Raw genomic sequence first — 22243 nt, forward strand, 5'->3', positions numbered from 1 at the left:
TTTGTAATTAGCATTTTTAAAATTCAAAATCAGACTTACATTGACAGAAAATGTACAAACTATATATAAAATGATGCACAAGTACCGTTAATGTGAAATTCAACATTAAAAAGATGAAGGAAAACAATTAATGCGGAATAAATGGCTTTCGCAAAGATTTTCGTCTGTGTTTCGCATCTGTAACATCTCTCTTGAGGCACCAACGGTAGTCTGCAAGCATGTTGACATCCCATCGGCCCTGGTACCTCTCTTCCATCACTCGAATATCCTGGTGAAACCGTTCTCCTTGCTCCTCGCTGACATCACCAGTTTTCCGGAAAGTAGTCTAAATGCGAGCTGAGAAAATGCATGGACATGCGTGCACCAAGAGCCTAGAAGATCTGCAGGAGCCTTTCCACAACGCATTCATACTCTGGACTTCGGTGATTGCCCAGAAAGTTCGTCACAATGGATTTGAATGAGAGCCAGGCATTCCTCTCATTGCTCTCCATACTTTCGTCGAATTTAGGATCTTTCATAAGCTCCCTGATCTGAGGGCCATCAAAAATGCCTGCTTTCAGTTTGGCCTCACTTACGTGAGGAAATTTCTTGTTCAGGAAAGCGAAAGCTCGACCTTCTTTGTTCAGTGCTTTGACAAAATTCTTCATAAGTCTGAGCTTGATGTGCAGTGGTGGAAGTAGAATCTTCTGAGGATTCACAAGAGCGTGTGACACAACGTTGTGGGAACCTGGTTCCAGGCCAGATCTTTTTGGCCAGTTGCGTTGTACATAGTGCTGCTTGTCTGCTCGGCTGTCCCACAGACAGAGAAAGCAGGGGTATTTGGTGTAGCCGCCTTGTCAACCCAGCACCATGGACACAACCTATAAATAATAAAGAACACACATATTTGTTTTAAAATTTGTTATTCCAGTTTATTAAAAATATATATTTTAATCCATGTTAAGAATATTTCAAGAAATAAAGTCGAAAAATATATGTAACTAGGTTGACACCAACATACCTTTAGGTGTCTGCAAGTCATCCAATTGTGATCTTTGTACTTCAAAGCAGTTAGCAAATGCTCCATGTTACTATAGTTCTCAGTCATCTGTACCGAGTGACCCACCGGAACAGACGCGATCTTGTTGCCATTGAAGAGTAGTACTGCCTTCAAGCTTCTACTTGAGGAGTCGATGAAGAGCTGCCATTCTGTAGGATCATACGCTAAACCCATAGCTGCAATGAGGCCGGTGATGTTGCTGCAGTAAACCAGAGAAACTTCATCATCCGAACTAAAATATTCTCCAAACTCTTCTTCACGGCTGCGGTACCAGGAGAATGTAGTTTCAGGAGCTAACAATTTTCACGAAGTCGTGACCCGAGCAACTGAGCAGATTCTTTGGACAAACACAAATCTTGTGTCAAATCGTTCAACTACGCTTGGCTCAAGAGTTTGGGTTGACTTGTCTCGCCTGTAGGTTGATATGTACCAGATATGTCACCATCTTCCATTTATTCATCGGAATCGGATGCCGAATGTTTGCAATTTTCAGGCGGTGCTGGAATTTGGAATTCCTGGTCCATGAGGCACTGGTTTAATGGCAGATGGCACGTCTGGATACTTTAGGTGTTGCTTGTTTTTTCGATTTATCACTAAAATGAAAGAGATAGACATACCGTCAAGGGGGTGACATGATATATAAAGTTAAACAATTTAGAATGTTTGGGAATTTATTAAACATAAAGTTAAACTCAAACAAAATTGATAAACTCACCTTGTGGGTTTGTCATACAGAAATAACAGTCATTAGTATGATCTCTTCCCTCCCTCCACACCATTGGGATACCAAAAGGCAGACACTCAATCGTCTTGTGGCTCCAGCGCCGCAGACTCTCAACGCACGTTTTGAAGCATATGTGAGGGGCAAAGGCTTTGTCCTGGTCACCAAGTTTCATTCCAAAGTATGCGTGATAGCTTTTCCTTACAAAACGTGTGATGTTAGACTGCCGGTCTGGCATGGTCACTTTACCACAGATATAGCAGAACTTGTTTGGGTCATTCTTGCACTTTCGATTAATCGTGAATCACAGTAATGTTATAGTAAGGAGGACACTACGCAGGACGTACTGCAGCTCACGTGCACCTAAGTGGACAGCTCACACCAGACTGAGCCACGCAGCTGCTGGAGCGACTGAAGTTGGGTGTTGTCAGAAACAACGATTTATCTATATTTTTCTGAAATTGAAATGAAAGTAATTGAGAAGGCACTTTCTTCCACATTAAGTGTACTTGTGTGTCATTATATGTATAGCTTGTACATTTTCTGTCAATGCAAGTCTGATTTTGAATTTAAAAAATGGCAATTAAAAAAAAAAATTTTTGATTATTTTTTTTTTCCTTAAAATTGAGATAGCATAAAAACTTGACCTGATTGAGCGAAATTACATACATTTCTGAATTGAGCATGCAAAAACATATAAGAACCGTTGAGAAAACCTTGACCTCTGAAAAAAAATATTTCAAATGCAGCCCAGTGTTATCGGTAATATTCTTGCTTTCATTAACATCAAATAAAAGGCATTCGATTATTCACATGACAATTGAATAAATGCAAATATTATTTATTTGAAATCAGAATTTTATATTATTTATTTGAAATTAAGGAATTAAAATAATCCAAACCACCCTCCCTCCCTCCCTACCCCAGCAAAATATCACTTTTAGTTGGCGAGGTGAGCTTCGGGGGTCTCTGGGGGGCTGCCTTGATGCCACTCACCCAGGTGCACGGGTCAAGACACTGCCCTGCCACGGCGAGAGGGGAAACCAGCTGTGGAGATACAAACAGGTAACATGAAATAGTTCATGGGGATGGGACACAGGAGTCGGGTTTGGTAGGATCGGTATTCAATCGTCATTACAGAACACTGTTACAAATCTCACCTATGCCTTACCTCTCTCTTGCACCACTAACTTATTTTCCTCCTTTGTCCAAAAAAACAAAAACCCTTTAACCTCCTGAAAGATAAAATGCACGAATAACTTCTCCAAATAGAGAGTTCATAGTATGGGGTAATGTGTTCTGTCTTGAGAAACAAGGACATGAGCTATGAATGGCAACCTTGATTTTTTTGTTTTGTATACATTGTCGAGGCTCGTATGAGAGCTAACACACAGCGCACAGCAAGGGGGTGCATGAAACAAGAGGGGCAGGAAACACGGGGTATACAAGATGGACACTACAGGAACTTTCTGGAAGGAAAGCAGGGAATTTGAAGAAGGTGGGTTTGGGGTGGATTAACGGGGGTAGAAAAGATCGACGATTTGGATGGGGGAAGATAAGAGGTGGTGGTGAACAGTTGATTGGTCGTGATGATTCAAAATGCCAAAACATTTTGTCCAAGCCTTGCGAAACGGAAAGTTTTTAAAAGTGACAAAAAGGATATTTGTGTTATTCTGTTCAAGTATATAATTCATCTGAAAAAAAATATAGATTTTAAAGGTTGTAGAAATTATTTTTTGGAAATTTACTGCCATTCATGCAGCGTCTATTAGACCACGTTACATTAGTTCTTCATTCCTGTTTGTTTCCTTTATGACGTCCGCAAAAACAGTAAGTTTTCTGTTTGAAATGATTTTAAGTTTTGTTTGACTGCCAAACAGGTAGACAGAGTTAAAAAAAAAAATCTACCTCTCTCCACGCATGTGCGGTCAGGACGAATTCAGAGCCAAAGTACTGCAAAACTGCAGGTTTGCTTTCCGATTCATTTTCAAAATATAATTCATTTTAAATCTAGTTGTTCCTCGATCATAGACCGACGTTTGTCGACAGACGGATAGAAGTGAATCCTGCTTTTTGGTTCGTGTGTAAATAGCCTTTTTACAGCCATTTTTCTCTGCTGAGCAGGGGTTAGCTTTTTGCGGGCTCCATGCAATCATGGTTCCCTTCTTGAGGCAATGTTTTATGGCCGGATGCCCTTCCTGACGCAACCCTGATCACCTCTTACGACACACAGGGATACGGCACACCTATTCTAACCGGGGCATACACCGGGACCAGTACACTGGCACTCATTTCGCCGACCTTGGAAGGATGACAGGCTGAGTCAACCCCCTGGTGTTAATTCAGTGGAAACGGGACTTGAACTCAGGACCCGAGGATCCCAAGCCAGCCACTCTAACGACTCAGCCAACACCAGGCTCCTTTTTGGTTCGTGTGTGCGGGATAATAAATACTTAAAAGCTGTAGCTGTCATCTCCTATCAATAGCAATAAAAATCGTGCTCATCACCTTTGGTGCAATTAATCAAATTAACTTTTGCTTCGAGTGAGAAAATTACACCACTATTCAGTATCAGGTGATTATGCTTTGTCCCACCGATACAAAATAAAATAAAAGAATTAACATTTGGTGTCTCGTTCTTCTAGGAAAAGCAGCAAGTCTATCACCCAGCTTCAAACTCATGCCTCGTTGCTGAAGGTGATGGACAAACAGAGCTGTCAGTGCAGATATGCGATTTGGATTTGACGAACCAACAGTGGGTGCTGTGAACCGCTCTCGGTGAGGCCAATAGGAAGGTTTGAAGCTCAAAGTTATAACCCCTACCCAGAAAAGAAAAGAAAAAAAAACTTTGGTTACTTTTTTTTTCACTGGCATGTCAAAGACTGTATGTAAAAGGTCCACACTTTGGTCGATGGATTACTTTTATATTTGGGTTGTAAAGGCTGGATTAGTTGGCAAAGCCAAAGAGGTACAAGTACATGATTCTCTGGCTGTATATGGTTAATGCATGGTGAGTTCTGGGGCAGCACCAAGTTATACAGTGCCATGCCATGCAATCTCAGCATAACTCTGAAGTTTAGACTTGCCTAAAAAATGGAGAACTTGTGTTGAAATATCATTCATATATCCCTTCAAGTCTTCCCAACATCATTTCCTGATTTTAAATTAGTCATTCGATGCACTTCCCCTCATCACGTTCGCAACTCAATTTTCTCGTCCCCCCTAATCTTCGCAACTCACCATTTCGTCGTGACATTGCCGATCTCCGAGTGTATCCTTTGCCTCAACTTGTCGGTTAGACATTAACAGTTGTTTCAAACTGTGAAGACAAATGTAAATAAAAGTTGTATCAAACCGTTTAATTAAGAACAGCAAGAGAGGGGAAGTAAAAAAAGAAAATTTTAAAGAAATTAGAGGAAAAAACAATTTGTATTTAGTTTTCATCAATGTGGTTATAGTTTTTTGTTTTTTTTTTAACCTGGTAGCCAGTTTGCTTTTCCCATGCAAGGCCCCAATGCAAAATTCTGAGACATGGACAAAATAAGAAATCTCAACAACTGCTTAAAAAAACACTCCTGACGCAATGTGAGCATTATCAGAAGAGTTTAAACTTCCTCGTTCCTTGAGGATTTCATTACCAAACAAACTGCCCTGTAGGCTTTGTAAATAAGTCGCAAGGTTGGGAGGACGGGGAGTGCAGAGGAAGCGATGGGAAATGGCAGTACAACTACGGTTATATTTCCTTGCGCTTCGGACAGAAATATGATGCACTTGAAGTTGCAACCATTTGATATAATCTGACCTGATGGTGAGTTTATTTTTTCATTTGATTCTCGGTCGAAAAACATGGACCATTTTTGTCTCGATTTTGGACAAAACCATACCAGTAACATCCCATTCAGGATCAGGCTCTTATGCAGTTCCTGTTTGCAAAAAGGCAATGTTCAGTCAAACGCATCAATAAATCCACATGTCAACATGTTTTTGTGTCATATGTTTCGAGCCAGTATAGTTTTGTGCATAGTTGGAGATTATAAAATAGAATTTACTTTCTGCATTCCACAAAAGCTTACATTTGTATAAATTATCTGACCAATTCAGCACATCACAGTGATGTTCATGTTAAAAACACTATTTTGAAAATGCTTGATTAGAAATCTGATGGATTGCCCTTGAAGAGCTACAAGAAAATGCAAAATAAAACTTACCCCTCGGTCTCTGCAATCACGGCTGTTTTTATTCGCCTTTAGAGCACATCACAGACTTGGTGACCTGCTTTTATCCATTAAAAGTCAGGTTCTTGTTCAAACTTCTTTTTATTTCACTGCAACTTTCAATGCAACTCATACGAACAAGGAACCAGGAAATATCAATTGTGAGGTCGAGTGGAATTTAATGAATGGACAATTAAGCTTCAAAAATAAAGCCATGGAATGAAATGCACCAATAGAAAAATAGCTAAATTTAAAGGACTGATATGAACAACGTGCTTTTGCAACAATCCTAAATATTTCAAGCTTTCCAAAAGTTTTCCCTGTGTTTATCAGATTTATGCTTTTCATTTGCAATATCAAAAAAAAAAAAAAAAAAAAAACATTGGTTAGACTTTTGAGAAAGGACAAGAAAGGAAGTTGATGCAATTGATTTTTGGCTACTGTTCGAGTCAGGTGATCTCTCGACTAAATTAGCTCAAGAAAACAGTTGAAGACGAGCCAGCCTGAGCAAACGACGAGTCAGTGGGCAAATGATTTGTGAGCCCTGAGAAAACCAAAAGCAAACCACAAGGAAGCCCAGCAAATAGCTTCCACTGCCAATAACAGCACATGATTCTTAAGCACTACAGCTAGCACAGGCCTCTCTGTTCTCCAGAGAGCAGACCATGTCTGCGCGCTGCTTCTCCTGCAACTCTTCTTTCTGAAGAGTGAACTTGATAGGGTTTGCTGCTGGTTTTGTACGAAGGTAGTACATGCCGGTCTTCAAGCCCTGCAGATGAGGTCAGACGATTAGAGGAAAAAGGGAAAACTGCCACTGATGCTCAAGATCACATACAAGATAGCTTTATGTCATGTGTACATCCGAAGCTACTGTGTTTTACGATGTGGGGGAAAGAAATGACAACAATAATAAATAAAGAAAAAAAACATGATAATTCTGGGTTTGGACAAATTGTCTATGTCATGTATATGAGGAACATTCATCTGAACAAGAGCTCACTGTATGAACCGGGGTATATAATATACGAGTCGAAGGAAGCAGAAAGAAAGTAGAACCTCTTTTTTCTGAGAATGGTGGGGACCAAAGGTGTTCCAGATAAACGATACTTCCGGTTAATGGATGTCGTTAATTAAAATTTTTGAAATATTTTTTATGGATGCCTTTGTGTTCAACACACAATGTGTTGTGCCCTCGCCTGAACCCCAATAGCGAAGCCGAACCTACCACCCCTCCCCTTCATTTTCTGTGTATTTGGATTCGCCCCGTGCAGAAAATGACAGGTGCCATGTTGGACGTGGAATAAACGAGTCAAACGCAATTCAACCTATTTGTATATTTATTGTTGTGAACGTTGCATGTTGATTATATAATTCCACTTTGGGAGCCGACCTTGGCCCCTACCCCACCCCTCATACTCTGTGTATTTGGATTCACCCGATGCAGCCATTCAGAACACAGTGCATCACCACTTCCAAAATGAAGACCTTTATGTAATGAATTATGAATTTTCTGGGGGTAGCCGAAGTTGAAACAGCAGATGAGACGGTTGAATAATATGTAGCACGCTTGTGGTGCAGAAGATTCATCACTGACAGTTAGATTAATCAATTCTGGCTCCGTATCTTTCGCATTTGGGGTACTTTGTTTATTGTCACAGCTAAATTCATCGATGAGGGTTTTCACTGAAGCACTTTCTGTGTCAAAAACCTCATGTTTGAGAGCAATTTTGAATGAATAAACTTAAGGCATTCGGCAAGCGTGTTTGGCTTTTAGGAGACCAACTCGTGATGACGTATCGGATTGGCAACGAAACCCGGCCTGGCTCCATTCGGATCGGCTTTGTTTAATGACAAAGCCTTTCAAAGAAACTACTCCAAACCCAGTAAAACGTACAATATTTTCTGGGGTTTTTTTGCATACAAGTCAAGGAGTGGGGTGGGGGGGTGTGGAGGGACGACTGCTACAAACACCAACAGCCCTCAAGAGCATAAAATTAGTGAAAAGTTACCTCAGCAAAATTCACTTTTTTTGCCCATGATAAAACAAGACCAAGGTCCTGGGGGAAAAAAGGGGGTTAGGTTCTGTGCTCAGAACTCTCACCGATACACTCACGCATCATGCACTGGAGTGGTTTATGGGAGTTACCAACACGTGCGCCATAAAAGCAGATCATTCACGAACCGATGTTTTCTGCGTATTTCTTTATTCGGCCAATAATGGACTTGTTAACACCATAATGACTGCCCAGTGAAGTGCGTGCCGGACCAAGTTTCGCTAAAACCTCCAAAAAACACACACACACACACACACACACACACACACACACACACACACACACACACACACACACACACACACACACACACACACACACACACACCATTGTGTGTGTGTGTCTCACTCTTTCTCTCTTCCTTATGCACGGTCACATCTTTAAGGTGACAAACTCCAAACTAGGGGTACAAATACAACACTTTGCATGTGTGGGGTGGGTTGGGGGAGGGGGTAACAGCCTACGTGGTCATGGCCTCACCTGGGAGTGGGGAAGGGCGGTGTGGCATAAATTCTCTGTAAATGTGTGCTGTGTAGCACCACCTGGTGGTGGTAGCAGAGGGTATTTTATTTCCTTTTTTACCTGGGCAATGTGAAGGTTAAAGCACTCTTCACATGGGTACTGATAAATTTGTCCTCTTCTACTCACCCCTCCCCCCAACCCCCTGCAAAATGGACAGGCCTGTCATCATGTGTGAGACATTTCTAAGAGGAAGGGACATCAGGACGAACGGGATGGCAGGGGGTGGGGGGGTGGTGAAGTGGGCAAAGAGGGGAGAGGAGCGGGCCGTTAGGATGGGGGAAGGATTAAAGCACTCTTATGCACGGGTAAATTTGTCTTCCTTTCCTTCTCCTTCTCGTCCAAAATGGAGGGGTCTGTCAAAGTGGGGGGAAAAATAACCAGAGGGAGCCAGGGACATTGTGACAGGGAAACATTTTTTAGCAGCAAGGGACATGTGGCCAGGGTGGTGAGGGGTGTGTGAGGGGGGAGGGGTTAGAGTGAGGGGTGGGGTGAGGAGGGGTTGGAAATTGGCAAACAGGATGATTAATTGGTTCGTCAGTGAAGCGATGGGTGGGCTCTGCTCGTGTCAAATAAATCACTTTCCTTGACTTGTTTGCACGTGGTTTAGCAGGAGCGAAAGTTTTCCTCTCGGAAGCCTTGGTTAAAAAAAAAAAATGAAAAATCACGAAGCGCAAAAATAACGAAAAAAAAAAAGGAATTCATTACGATTCCACTGCGTGCAGTATTGACGGGAAGAGAGATGAGTGCAATACTTTACACACTGCGTGTCTCAGTTACCACCCACACCGCAACACCACCGAGTGCAAGTGGCACCATGGCGGAGGAAGAAGAATACTAAACAAAGGAAGAATACCGACCACACCGGGGGGAAAAATACCACCTAAAAGCGAGACCAGACATGCGTAAAAACAGAAGGGTATACAGAAAATTATCTGTGTAGTTGAAACTGTGGAAACCAAACCCAAAACCCATGGAAAGCAAGGGTTTAACTGCATATGTGTGTATGTGTATGTGTATGTGTATGTGTGTGTGTATGTGTGTATGTGTGTATGTGTGTATGTGTGTATGTGTGTGTGTGTATGTGTGTGTGTATGTGTATGTGTATGTGTATGTGTATGTGTATGTGTATGTGTATGTGTATGTGTATGTGTATGTGTATGTGTATGTGTATGTGTATGTGTATGTGTATGTGTATGTGTATGTGTATGTGTATGTGTATGTGTATGTGTATGTGTATGTGTATGTGTATGTGTATATATATATATATATATATATGTATATATATATGTGTATGTGTATGTGTATATATATATATATATATATATATATATATATATATATATATATATATATATATATATATATATATATATATATATATATATATATATATATATATATATATATATATATATAATATTGTTACGGCTGTGGAAATTCGCATTACACCATGAAGGGCCCGTAGGTGAGATATCTCTAAGTCCCTGTGTAGTTCGCCCCAAACCCGTTGTATAGAGGGAATTTATGTGATTCATTCGGGCTGCGATCCTTTGAGATAGCCGTTTTTCTGTTCTATCTTTATTTTGAACCAACCACGTCTCAACTGCCATCACACAACAACCACCACGCCAGCCATCGTCACCAACTGCAACCACGCTCCAACCCTCGGACAACAACAACAACAACAACAACAACGCCAACAGCCATGAACTTTACCTTCACAACTCAATCCCACATCATCGCATCACCGTCATTCCCAAACGGCACCATAACCATCAAACCACCACCGAAAACCCTCCACCACCCTCACCTCTCTCCTTCTACGGCCATTCCCGCACCACCTGTGAACACTGAGCGTCGGGCTGTCTCGGGCCCGTTCAGCGATTGGTGCCGAACGCACCGAGCCGCGAGCGCAAATAGCGGCCTTTCCGAGGGAGAATTCGGATCAAGAACGCTACACGCCCACTTCCCCTCCGTCCAATTAGCAAGTGCGGAGCGGCTTGGCTCCGCCTCCAGGCGCGTCTGTGTGAAATCGATATATGCAAATTCTAAGATCAGGGGAGATTCACGTCCCCTTTCCTCCGACCAATGGGAGAGCGTGGCTCCGCCCCCAAGGTCATCCTGATCCGGATATTTGCATATTAACTGCTCCTGACGGCCTATAAGAAGGCGAGCGCAAGGCGAATGAAGTCAGTCGAGTCGGGTGGCGAAGTCATTGGAGTGTCATCGAGTTGGGTTCTGGAATCGGCTGAGAAGAGTTGTGGGAAGAGGCCAAGGAGCTCGGGTCCGAGGCGAGAAGGACGGCGGTCGGCGACGAGGTCGCGGTGTGGGATCGCTCGTCGCGGGACCCAAGCCAGCCAGCAATTCTCCCTCCCCCAGGGCATCAACAATTCCCCCTTTCCCCTGCGCTGAGATAGTGCAACAAGGGGGCACCGTTCCGACCCCACTCCAAACGTCGTGCCAACGAAACCCGCCAAGGAGCACGGAGTCGGGGCACAGCCACGCGGCCACATCTGCGGCTCGTCCGGCAACGCGTCACGAGGACGCGGGTAGGACGCGCCCCCCCCCCCCAGTCTCGCGGGCCTGGCCGCTCCTTCAGTTCACGCGCACATATTGGCCTACAGGCCCGTCTGCCCTCTTGTCTATGAGGGTGGCTTCTTTCCTTTGCTTTTGAGTAAATGTGCGTTGGCACCGTCTGTAAAGTAGAACTGTATATGTGTTGCCGTGTGTGCGCGTAGTCCGTAGTAACTCTGCGTCGTTGTTGCTTTTGTTTTGGTTGCTATAGGTGCATTTTGACTGTATGGCTGTATATGTGTGCTTTCCGTGTGCCGGGAAATAAATGTGCATTGTGTGAACTGTTTTCCCGTTTCGCTTCATCTTTTCTTTATTGACCCTCCATCCTGCTTCACATAAAGGATTCGTAGTGGGCTTAATACGCCCGGAAATTAATCGGAACCGTCGAGGCCGACGATAACACCGCTCGGTTATCACTGCAGCACGGAACGGACCGCTTAAGCGATTCGTGTCCGGAGTCGGCCTGTGGCATGGTACGATCGCCCGGTCGACCATCCGTGCAGGTACTCAGGTAGATCGAATTTGGCAAGCAACCCCATCCTGTGCAGGTGGGCAATTGGTACGGTCGTGGTGGGGTTAAACCCCCACCCGTGACTAGCTCCCGGCATTGTTCTGAGAGGGTCACGACTGAATTGTCCGTCCGGTGGGCGACGCGGTCGCGATTCGAGTGACGTGGCTGTCCGCACGCCGGCGGAATTCGCAACACTGCTGTCTGGGAGTGGGATTCGAATCCGCCCCGCCTCCAAGCTAAATTCACGGGGAATCGGTCCAGGGGTGAGAGGAGCGACCCCCGATTCCCTCCAAATTACGAGCGATTTAAATTAACCCCTTACGAGAAATAAGATGGTGTCTCAAGGCGAGCGGGTGCCGGGGGTAGAAATGTATATGTGTAGAAATGTAGGATCCATGGCCCAGGTCGGTTCTTTTTATAATTATAACCCCACCACTAACTGTGGTCAGTGGGAGCAGCTTGAGCACGAACTTTGCTGGCAAACGGAGTCGCACAATGGCAGCGCGATCGCACATCAGCGCAACACGGAGCGGGTTGATATTAATAGCACAACTAACGGCACAGCACGAGGCGTGAGCTCCCAGTCACCGGTTCAAGCCACGTGGTCACGGCATGTGCCATGGCAGGTGTGGCACGATGACTATGCGAGCTTTGGCAGGCTTCAAGCACAATTGGGGGATGTCTTGGAAAAGGTGAAGCGTCATGAAGAATATATCGAGGAGGTGCAAAGTGGAGTGGACGAGTCACAACGGCACGCGTACGAGCCTCAGAAAAATTACGTGTACGGGGGGACACAGCGATTGGACGATTTACTGGAACGAATTCGGTGGCAAAAACATGACTTGGCCAACAGAGTCGACAAACTATCTGGGAAAAAGAATTTGGTAGTGTTTTATACCCGTCAGTTGGAATATGCGAAGAGCAAACTGAACAAAAGAATAGAGGAACAGCAGATTGGTATCTCCCAGTATAGGAAACAATGGGAGGAAGAATGGAAAACCGAGCTCGAAAAGAAACAAAAGGAGCACGACTTGGAAGTAAAACAACTCATGGAGGAAGCAAGGCGGTTCAAAGAACTGGAGGGGAGAGTGAGGGAAATACAGTTGGAAGAGAAAAATGTGAACATGATGGGGAGTTGGAACAATTGAAGGAAGAGATAAGAACAGTCAATCAGGAAAGAGAAAGCCTAGAATGGAAGATAAAAAGAGGAGAGAGACAGCTGGAGGAAAGGAAGGAAGAATTGCTGGAAAAGTCTGAACAGTTCAAAGAACTGCAGGGAGAATTGAGGGAGGAAGGAGAAAGGAAAACAAAGCAAGAAAAGGAAAAACGAAAACAAGATGGGGAATTGGAACTACTGAAGCGAGAGGTAAGGGCAAGCCAGTTTAAAAGAGAAATCCTGGAAGGGGAGATAAGAATGGGAAAGGAATGGCAGAAAAAACACTAAAGGAATACAGTAAAAAAGGGACGAATTGAGGAGGGAAGCAGTGGAAAGAAGGGATGAAATGAGTGAAGAAGCATGCAAATTGAGGACGGAATTAGAAAAAAAAGCTTCTGAGTTACGGAGACACCAGAACAAAGACGGAATTACAAAACGGGCTGAGGACGTTGAAAGAAGAAAGAACGAAAACGGAGAATGAAACGTTAAGGAACCACACTAAAAAGATTGAACAATTAGAAGCCAAAGCAAGGTTGGAGTGTGCGGAGATGAGAAAGGAATTGGAAAAGAAAGCTTCCGAGTTGCAGAAACACCAAAACAAAGAGACGGAATTACAAAACGAGTTGAGGATGGTGAGAGAAGAAAGAACAAGGACGGAGAATGAAATGTTAAAGAACCACACTGTACAGATTGAACAGCTGGAAGCGAAGGCCAGATTAAAGAATAAGGAACAAGAAAGAGTACTGAAAGAACAAGGAATGAGACAGGAGAAGGAAATTAGTCAATTGAAGGAAACCACGAGATTGCAGAATGAGGAACAAGAGAGACAATGGGATAGAAAACAAAAAGAACATGAAGCTGAGGTTGGGTTGACCAATTGAAAGAATAGGTGAGGCTGGAGTGTGAGGAGATAGACAAAGAACAGCGAATGAAACCCAAAATGGAGATGAACCAAATGAAGAAAACCACGAAACTGGAGAAGGAAAGACAGGAGAGGAAACAAGGAAGAGTAGTGAGAGAACAGCAAATGAAACACAAAAGGGAGATTAACCAAATGAAGCAAACAACGAAACTGGAGAAGGAAAGACAGGAGAGGAAACAAGGAAGGGTAATGAGAGAACAGCGAATGAAACACAGGAAGGAAATGAGCCAATTGAAAGAAACGATGAGATTGGAAATGAAGAGCAGGAGAAACTGTGGGGTAGAAAACAAGAACAATGTGAGTTCGAAATTGAACAACTAAAACGGGGAGCAAGATTGGAGTCCACGGAGATTGAAAAACTCTGGAGGGAGAACGAAGAACTCAGGAAGTTGGGAGGGGAGGAACGACTGAGAAAGAGCCAGGAAGTAGAACAACGTAATAAGGTGGGATGTGTGACAGCACCACAAGGAGCAATGTTGGTGGTGCAGGACTTGATTGACGCCACTCGTCGGATGAAAGAACAATTAGGGCAAACTCTGAAAAAGGAGACACAAATAAAAAAGGAGACGAGGGAAGTAACAAAGACAAAGAAGGAAATGAAAGTATTGCCAGAGACATGGAAGATAGAGAGTGAATTGGACAGGGTTAGTGACGAACACACACACATTGAGGTAGTGGAGGACCATGAGGGGGAGCTGGCGGACGGGTTGGAGACCCGGTGCGAGCAGCTGGATAGCCTCCTCCAGGAACGAGGGGAGGGAGTATGCCCCTTTGAGGCGACTCACGACCAGGCGGGTTCGGTCGTGTCGAGCGAGTTCGAGGGGACGAGTGCTGTGAACAGGTGCACGTGCAGCTTGGGGGGTATAGAGACCCCGGAACCCCGAGAGGTGACACGAATCCCCAGCGTGAATGTCCCGGTGTGTGTGGTTACGAGTGTTGTCCCGGTGTGTGTGATGCAAGGTGCGAGTGCGCCCCGGTGTGCGAGTGGTGTGGTGGCAAGAGTGCCGAGGTGCGTGCTTCCCAGCACGCCGTGTGTGGATGAGGCACCGCGGGTGAGTGCCCCCGCGTGTTCGAGTGGTATGATGTGTGTGAGGGAAACGGCACAAGTGAGTGAACGGCCGAGTGTGAGAGAGACCGTGTGTGTGAGAGCAGTATGTGAGGGAGATGACGGTGGGCATGTGCGAACATGCAGCCGCGTCTCCCGAGGTGAATGTCATGTCCTGGTGTGTGAGCGTCGTGACATGCAGGTGTGCGTGGATTGAATGGCGACAGAGAGACAAAAGCCGGGTCGCTGTCGTAGCTATTTTGGGAACCGCGCTGGGTTCACCCAGCAGCGAGCGCGAGCGAGGGCGTGAATTCGCAACAATATATATATATATATATATATATATATATATATATATATATATATATATATATATATATATATATATATATATATATATATATATATATATATATATATATATATATATATATATATATATATATATATATATGAACAAGATTGGGGTGGTTGGGATTACACATTTTTAAGGAGGCAGCCCTAACACCAAAAAGTAACAAACAAGATCGACTGCTAATTTGAGCAAAAAAGCGAGAGCAGACCCGGTCTCAGCGCAATGTTTCGCTGGCTTCATCGAGCACCTTGGTCTATTGTGGCTACTTTGAAGAATCTAAAATATAAAATATATTTTAATTTGTTTAACACTTTTTTGGTTTCTACATAATTCCATATGTGGTATTTCAGTTTTCATGTCTTCACTATTATTCTACAATGTAGAAAATCATAAAAATAAAGAAAAACCCTTGAATGAGTAGGTGTGTCCAAACTTTTGACTGGTACTGTACATCAGTAAATAAATAATTGAAAGTGGTATTTGGGTAGCGGAGAAGATAAAAGGTAGATCTCAGGTAGAGATAGATCTGACAGTGGGACAATCAAGGGAATGAATGACTCGGAAGTCAATGGCCAAGAAGGGTGGGGGGGGGGGGATGGAGGGAGCACTGAAACTTGCAAGTCCAAAGGTTCGGTTAGGAAAGGTTAATGGTGGTAATGAAGATCATGTGCCAGAACTGGGGATGACAAGAAATAGCGGTGCACTGCTTCCTGCTTCCTTGAAGCCTTTGGAGGAAAGAGCAAGACAGAACAGACTTTGGAAGATGGTTCGATAAATGTGAGAAGTTGAGCTGTGCAATCAGCCTGTATTTTGGAAGTTTAAGCAGCAAGGGGTTACTGGAAGAATGTGTATATCCTGGAGTTGCTGGGGAGGGTCAGAGGACTGAGAGAGCAGAGGGAGTAATGTTGGGGAAGTGATGGTATAAAACAGACACAGACCACTGACCTGCCTGCGACGTGAAAGCAACAGATCATGTGCTTCGGCCTCATTATAGGAAATTCCATTTTTGAGAGTTTTATATGCCACATAATCCAGGAAAGACAGATGCGATGTTGAGACACCATTTTGCATTCACCTTTTCCAAAATGAAATATTGCGGGGGGTGGAGGGGAGTGATTTGATGTATTAAGAAGAGCAAATACCAATTCTGAGAAAGGTGAGAATGTCATATATATGTGTGTGTGTATATATATATATATATATATATATATATATATATATATATATATATATATATATATATATATATATATATATATATATATATATGACATTTTTATTTTTGTGTGTACTTGTGTCGAGAACTGCAAGCTTGTGTGTACTGCATGTTTGGCACACTAAAATTCTGATGAGAAAGGTGATGGCTGCACTTTCTACATGTTATGCACGGTCAAGTGAGCAATGGCTGCATCCCTTGGAGGTGACCTTGCACGCTTGCTCATATGCGACTGATTGTCTATTAAAGTAAAGGGGATGCGAAGTGTGATATCTGCAATCTGGACAAAGAAATCAGGCAAGTGACCAATGATTGAAATCTCAGACATGTATTTTTGGTTTTCTAACTACAACTACCATCCCCACCAACACCAGTAATAGCTTTCTGCTCGTTCGTCAATGATTGTAAGCCAGTTTTTACCTCCTTTCCACGTGGTGATTTATGATCCTATTTGTGATGTGTGCATTGTGCGTTTGTAGTGGGGGTGGGGTGCATTGCAAGCTCGATGGGCAGAATTGCTACTTTTCTTGTCGATTGTGTATTGCCTTGCATAGCTTGAGAAATTTAAAGGCCAGGGTACAACCACAAGAACATGAGGCGAACAACAATGAGAAAGTACTGAGAGAAAAAAAACCACACGACGTGGCACTGACCTGTTTCCATCCATAAAAATGCATGCTAGTGAGCTTCCCGTAGTTCGGCTCTGCCACATGGATGTTCAAGGACTGGCTTTGGTCAATGAATGCCCCTCGATCTGCTGCCATACTGATGATTGTCCGCTGGGAGATCTCCCACACTGTCTTGTACAGATTTTTCAAATCATCCGGTACATCTTCCAAGGCCTAGGGAGTCAGGAAGATATGGCACATTTCTATCAATATCCACTTTGCCCTTCTCCACATGCAGTCCCAAAGGAGGTCTCTGCTTTTCCCAAGCAGGAATAGTATCTCTGCAAGCTGAGCTAACCTTCAAATACAGAGAATAAGATCTCTTTATACATGTTTCTCAGAACTTCTGTTATCAACAACAATGGCTCGCTCAATGTCTGGTGCATGGTCACCAGTGAGTATCCAGAAATACAATTTTCAGAGGCAATCATTGAAGCTAGATAAGAAACACACCCCCCTTCCCCCCCAACCCCAACTCCCTCAAGATCGACGTATGTTGACATTCAACCAAGACCCCCCATTTGCAAATGGCAAGTTAAAAACATGTGGTACCTTTAAGGTGAACATTAACAAACCAACTCCAGACAATTATTGAGGGAATGTGCTTGGGAACGTAAAGGGAACAAAAGAGCAGGATAGAGCTGTAGATGGGTACTCCTTAAACTTCCAAAACTTTGGATAGGTACAAATAAATAAAAAAACTGGTGAAGCTTCAGTGCAGAGTTCAAACAGAACCAGATACTTGCATACAGTGCTATTAATTGGGATATTGTGAAAAATTAGGAAACAAGAAAAAGAGCAATCACAGATTGCAGACCCTCACCAGGACTTTTATGTGGTGTTTGTGTAGTTTTGTGTGGTGTATTTTGTGTGGCGTTTGTGTTCTGGTGTGTTATGTAATTAATGAGACATAATTAGAACTGACACTCTATAACTGCTGGCAGTGATGACTGGGTACCAAGACGTCCCGCTTTGATTGGACACCTGACCCATGATGTTTATTATTATTTAATTTAATTTGGAATGGGATTAAAATAAATTCAATTCAAATCCAATGGAAGACCAAATAGGTGCAGTCCTGCATTGGAGTAATCAGAAGAAACCCGAACAAGCAAAAGCAAAGATGAAGTCATCAGGAGAAACATGGATATACATTTCAGCTGCCACTCCTCGACCCTCAAACCCGTCTTGGTAACAGCCAAATGAGCCTTATTTCAAAAATAATAATAATAATAATAAATTACATAGTTCTGGCTGTCAGACCATGCATCTGATCAAGATGAAATTTAAAACATGTATTCCCCATCACTACTAGATCATAATTGTGAAGTTTCATGTTAATTTATTAAGTGGTTCCAGAGTAAACATTATTTAATATTTATCTTCAATCCGATATGGCTGCCAAACCATGTGACCTCTCAATTATTCCTTAACACACTTGCACACCCATGGCTTGGGGAACATTTATGTGAAGTTTCCCCTCGATCTATGCAGCCGTTGTGGAGAAAATTTTTATGGGCTTTAGGGTAAATCCAAAATGCCTGACAAACCATGTGACCTATGATGCCATATGTGTGAACCTTTTGTTCCTCATGAATAGGCAGTCATACCTGTAAAGCCACTTCAGAGAATAAGATTTTTGAAGGTTTTTTTTTTGTTTGTTTTTAGCAATATGACTGCTGAATGACATGACTGATAAAACACAAATAGGCCTGCTATCGTTTTTTTAATTACAAATTACACTGGTCTGCGTCATTTCAGAGGTCTAGGTTTTCTCAACGGTTCTCAAATGCTTTTTGCATGCTAAATTTCGAAATGTATCTCATTTCGCTCAATCAGGTCAAGTTTTTATGCTATCTCAATTTTAAGGAAAAAAATAATCAAAATTTTTGTTTTTTTAATTAGCATTTTTTTAAATTCAAAATCAGACTTAATTGACAGAAAATGTACAAACTATAAATAAAATGACGCACAAGTACTAGTCAGGCAGCAGTTGTCACCTACTTCAAGAATTTTGTCACCTATACCGTTAATGTGAAATTCAACATTAAAAAGACGAAGGAAAACAGCGACTGCTGGAGCGACTGAAGTTGGGTGTTGCCAGAAACAACGATTTATCTATATTTTTCTGAAATTGAAATGAAAGTAATTGAGAAGGCACATTCTTCCACATTAAGTGTACTTGTGTGTCATTATATATATATATATATATATATATATATATATATATATATATATATATATATATATATATATATATATATGTCATAAGTGTACTAACAAAAATTTTGATTTTTTTTTTCCTTAAAATTGAGATAGCATTTTTTGTTTGACCTGGTTTGAAAAACTTGACCTGATTGAGCGAAATTAGATACATTTCTGAATTCAGCATGCAAAAAACATATAGGAACCGTTGAGAAAACCTTGACCTCTGAAAAAAAATATTTCAAATGCAGCCCAGTGTTATTATTGCAAAATACAAATTTTTTCTGTTGACCATTTTATCCTTAGATGACCTCAAAAATGTTCATACTGATCAAAAGTAGTGTAATATGCAATTGTAATGTGATAACGAGGGTACTAGGACATCATTTACAAAAAAAAATCAAAAAAAATCACTCATTCCCCATGAGGAGTATTTGCTCTGCACAAAGTTTAAATTTTTTCTTTGGTGCGGTTTCAGAGATACAGAGGTCCAAAGTGTTTCCAACCTGGCTGCCACACCACGTGACTTATGACATCATAATTATCATGATAACATTCTACATGAGTAGTCACATCTCTGGTGAAAACAATCTGATAAGCGAATGTAGAGAAAAACACGAAAGTTATGTGCGGACAAACAAACCAAACAAACAAACAGACCCAAATGCAATACCCTCTCCTTTGGCGAGGGTAAAAACATTGCAGACACGTGTAATGCTGGAAAATACAACAACATCAAGAGTTGGAATCCACCATTAAAAAGCAAGTTCAGGCTAAAAATAAAAGTATTACAGCACCAATGAATTAATCCAAACTAAAGGCCCGGTCACACCTTGACGTTTAAGCCAACGTATGCCGATTTTTGAATTTTTTTTCTAAAACGCTGGCACACGTTGAATATGTTATGTGTAAGTTTTGATAACATTGAGAGCACGCTGGCATACGTCGTAGTACGTTGCCATACATCGTTGTACGTTGGCTTTAAACGTTGTACTTTTCGGTTGTCCTCAAATTTTTTCATGCTTGAAATTTCACGACGTATGCCAGCGTATGACTCACACGTTCCGCTACGCTGGCCATAAGTTGTAGGCACGGTCTGCGATCGTTGACAGACGTCAACACATGCTACTTGTAAGTTAATCATAGGCTGAAAGACGTCGGTATAATGGATCGTCCTTGCGACAGCGTCCACGGCTACGGCCAGGACACTTATTTGCAGCATTCTTCAAACTTTTCTTCGGCATGACGAGGATGTTCACACTTCGATGTCTGGCTTGGCTATGATTCCAATTGTCCATCGGCAGCGTCTATTTAAAATAGTCGAGTTTGAGCGTTTTAACACGTTCAGAAGAAACGTTTCAAATTTCCAAACCCCAGCGTCAAAAAAACAAAAAAAAAACAAAGGCGAGTGACAGCAATTTAAATCGTTCATTGTAAACAATGAAACTAGCTGAGTGGTATTGTGTCGTGTAGAAGATGCTTAGCAGGCAGGCACGAGCGAGGGAACAGTCGAGCCGAGCTGTGTTGCACAAGCGGGAGCGCGGGCGTACGTTGCCCACCACCGTCCTTTTATTACGTACTCAGCACACTTACAAGCCGGGCGACTCCATCATTACTACAGCGCCTCAGGCGGCGCGCACACCTTATATCACTTGCAGACCCGACGACCATGACGACCCCTCCTCCCATCATCATGCCCCGCCCTGCATGCCCGCAGGCTACACCACAAGTGGTACCGTTTAAAAGTCGTTGAGTGTAAAAGAAATCCAATTGTTGAGCGCAAGCGTCTACTTTCAATCGTGGAGATGCAGCCATTTAAATCGTTGAGTGGCAGCCTATGAACCTACCCGTGGACACGCGGACGCAAGGATGATCCATCATAACCCACACCCTCCCCCTCACACCCACCTAATACTGCCAACATGAACAAACTACTACTAATACTAATACTAATACTAATACTGATACTGATAATGTTACTGCTGACATGGACATCGACTCAAAAAGGAACTCGAAAACACTGTTGGGTTCCCCTTTTATGAGCAGCATTTTTATATACCAATTCCCAAAACCGCTGGGAACACGTCTTTATATGGCAGTTGTAAGCTAGAAACACACTCATTTTTTTTTTTTTTTTGTCGACCGGAAGACGTCATTGGAATACGTCTACATACGTCGATGTGTGTTGGGACTACGTAAAGAATTGGTTCAAAGCACGTCAAACATAAGTTAGAAATAAGTTTCGCGTAAAAAAGACATTACCGCGACGTGTTTCGACTTATGAGTAGCTTATAAGTAGCCTTTGTGGACGTGTGTAAGCGTCCGCATATCGTGTGTAAAACTTATCCTCATCGCATGCGGAACGTGTGTCATACGCCGAGTACGTCGTAAAATTTTGAACATGTTCAAAATTTCTTGACGTACTCTACTTACTACGACGTATGATAGCGTATTTAGCGTTCTACTCGCGCATACCAAACTTACCCATACCGTATTCGACGTGCCCCAACGTTTTAGACACACTTTTTGTTACGTCGGCATACGCTGGCAAGATCGCCAAGGTGTGACCGCGATTTTGACCCTTCCATTTCTACGGCAGTTATGATTCGAATCGTTGTGCGTCAGCCTTTTAATAGGCTACGCCACGACATCGTCGGCGATGCGTGCAACGCGCTATGCCTAAGTTAGACTATCGTTGGGCATCGGTTGTGTAGGCCGCCAACAGGTTCAGCATTCGTTGGTATAAGTTATCTATAACACAACGAAACGTTCTGTGTAGTTACCAATGCGTTATACATAAGACCAAGTCGCTATGAATACGTCCGAATCTTTAAAAAAAAACATCAAAAGTTCAACGTAAGCCAGCGTTTTACATAAATTTTAACACGTTGCCATCGCTGGCTAAAACGTCAAGGTGTGACCGGGCCTTAACATTACTTCCTTCCACTTGAATCACCAAGAACTGTTCATGCATATTTCCTCGTGTAATCATGCATGCGGAAGGACACACAGGAATCGATACAATTTCCACTGTCGAGGCT

At 42.7% G+C, this 22243-nt stretch overlaps 2 protein-coding genes across 4 annotated transcripts in view; one reads left to right on the forward strand and one right to left on the reverse strand.

The window, feature by feature from the left end:
* LOC147024774 (polypeptide N-acetylgalactosaminyltransferase 10-like) overlaps positions 1-5984 on the forward strand; it is a 43641-nt gene extending 37657 nt beyond the window's left edge. For all 3 annotated transcript variants that reach the window (XM_085885027.1, XM_085885026.1, XM_085885029.1), the window contains exons 12-13: positions 2688-2825; positions 4406-5984. In XM_085885027.1, the coding sequence (XP_085741153.1) occupies positions 2688-2825; positions 4406-4528 (261 nt within the window). In that variant the 3' untranslated portion in view covers positions 4529-5984. The remainder of the gene's footprint in view (positions 1-2687; positions 2826-4405) is intronic.
* Positions 5985-6057: 73 nt separating this feature from the next.
* The window catches only part of RRM1 (ribonucleotide reductase catalytic subunit M1), a 399179-nt gene continuing 382993 nt past the window's right edge, over positions 6058-22243 (reverse strand). Inside the window, exons 18-19 of the mRNA XM_085885025.1 lie at positions 16983-17171; positions 6058-6743 (exon numbers count right to left, since the gene is read on the reverse strand). Of these exons, the coding sequence (XP_085741151.1) occupies positions 6591-6743; positions 16983-17171 (342 nt within the window). The 3' untranslated portion in view covers positions 6058-6590. The remainder of the gene's footprint in view (positions 6744-16982; positions 17172-22243) is intronic.

This window comes from Eptatretus burgeri, chromosome 6, assembly GCF_056783735.1.
Source record: "Eptatretus burgeri isolate ZD-2024b chromosome 6, Ebu_testis_v1, whole genome shotgun sequence".
Taxonomy (NCBI): domain Eukaryota; kingdom Metazoa; phylum Chordata; class Myxini; order Myxiniformes; family Myxinidae; genus Eptatretus; species Eptatretus burgeri.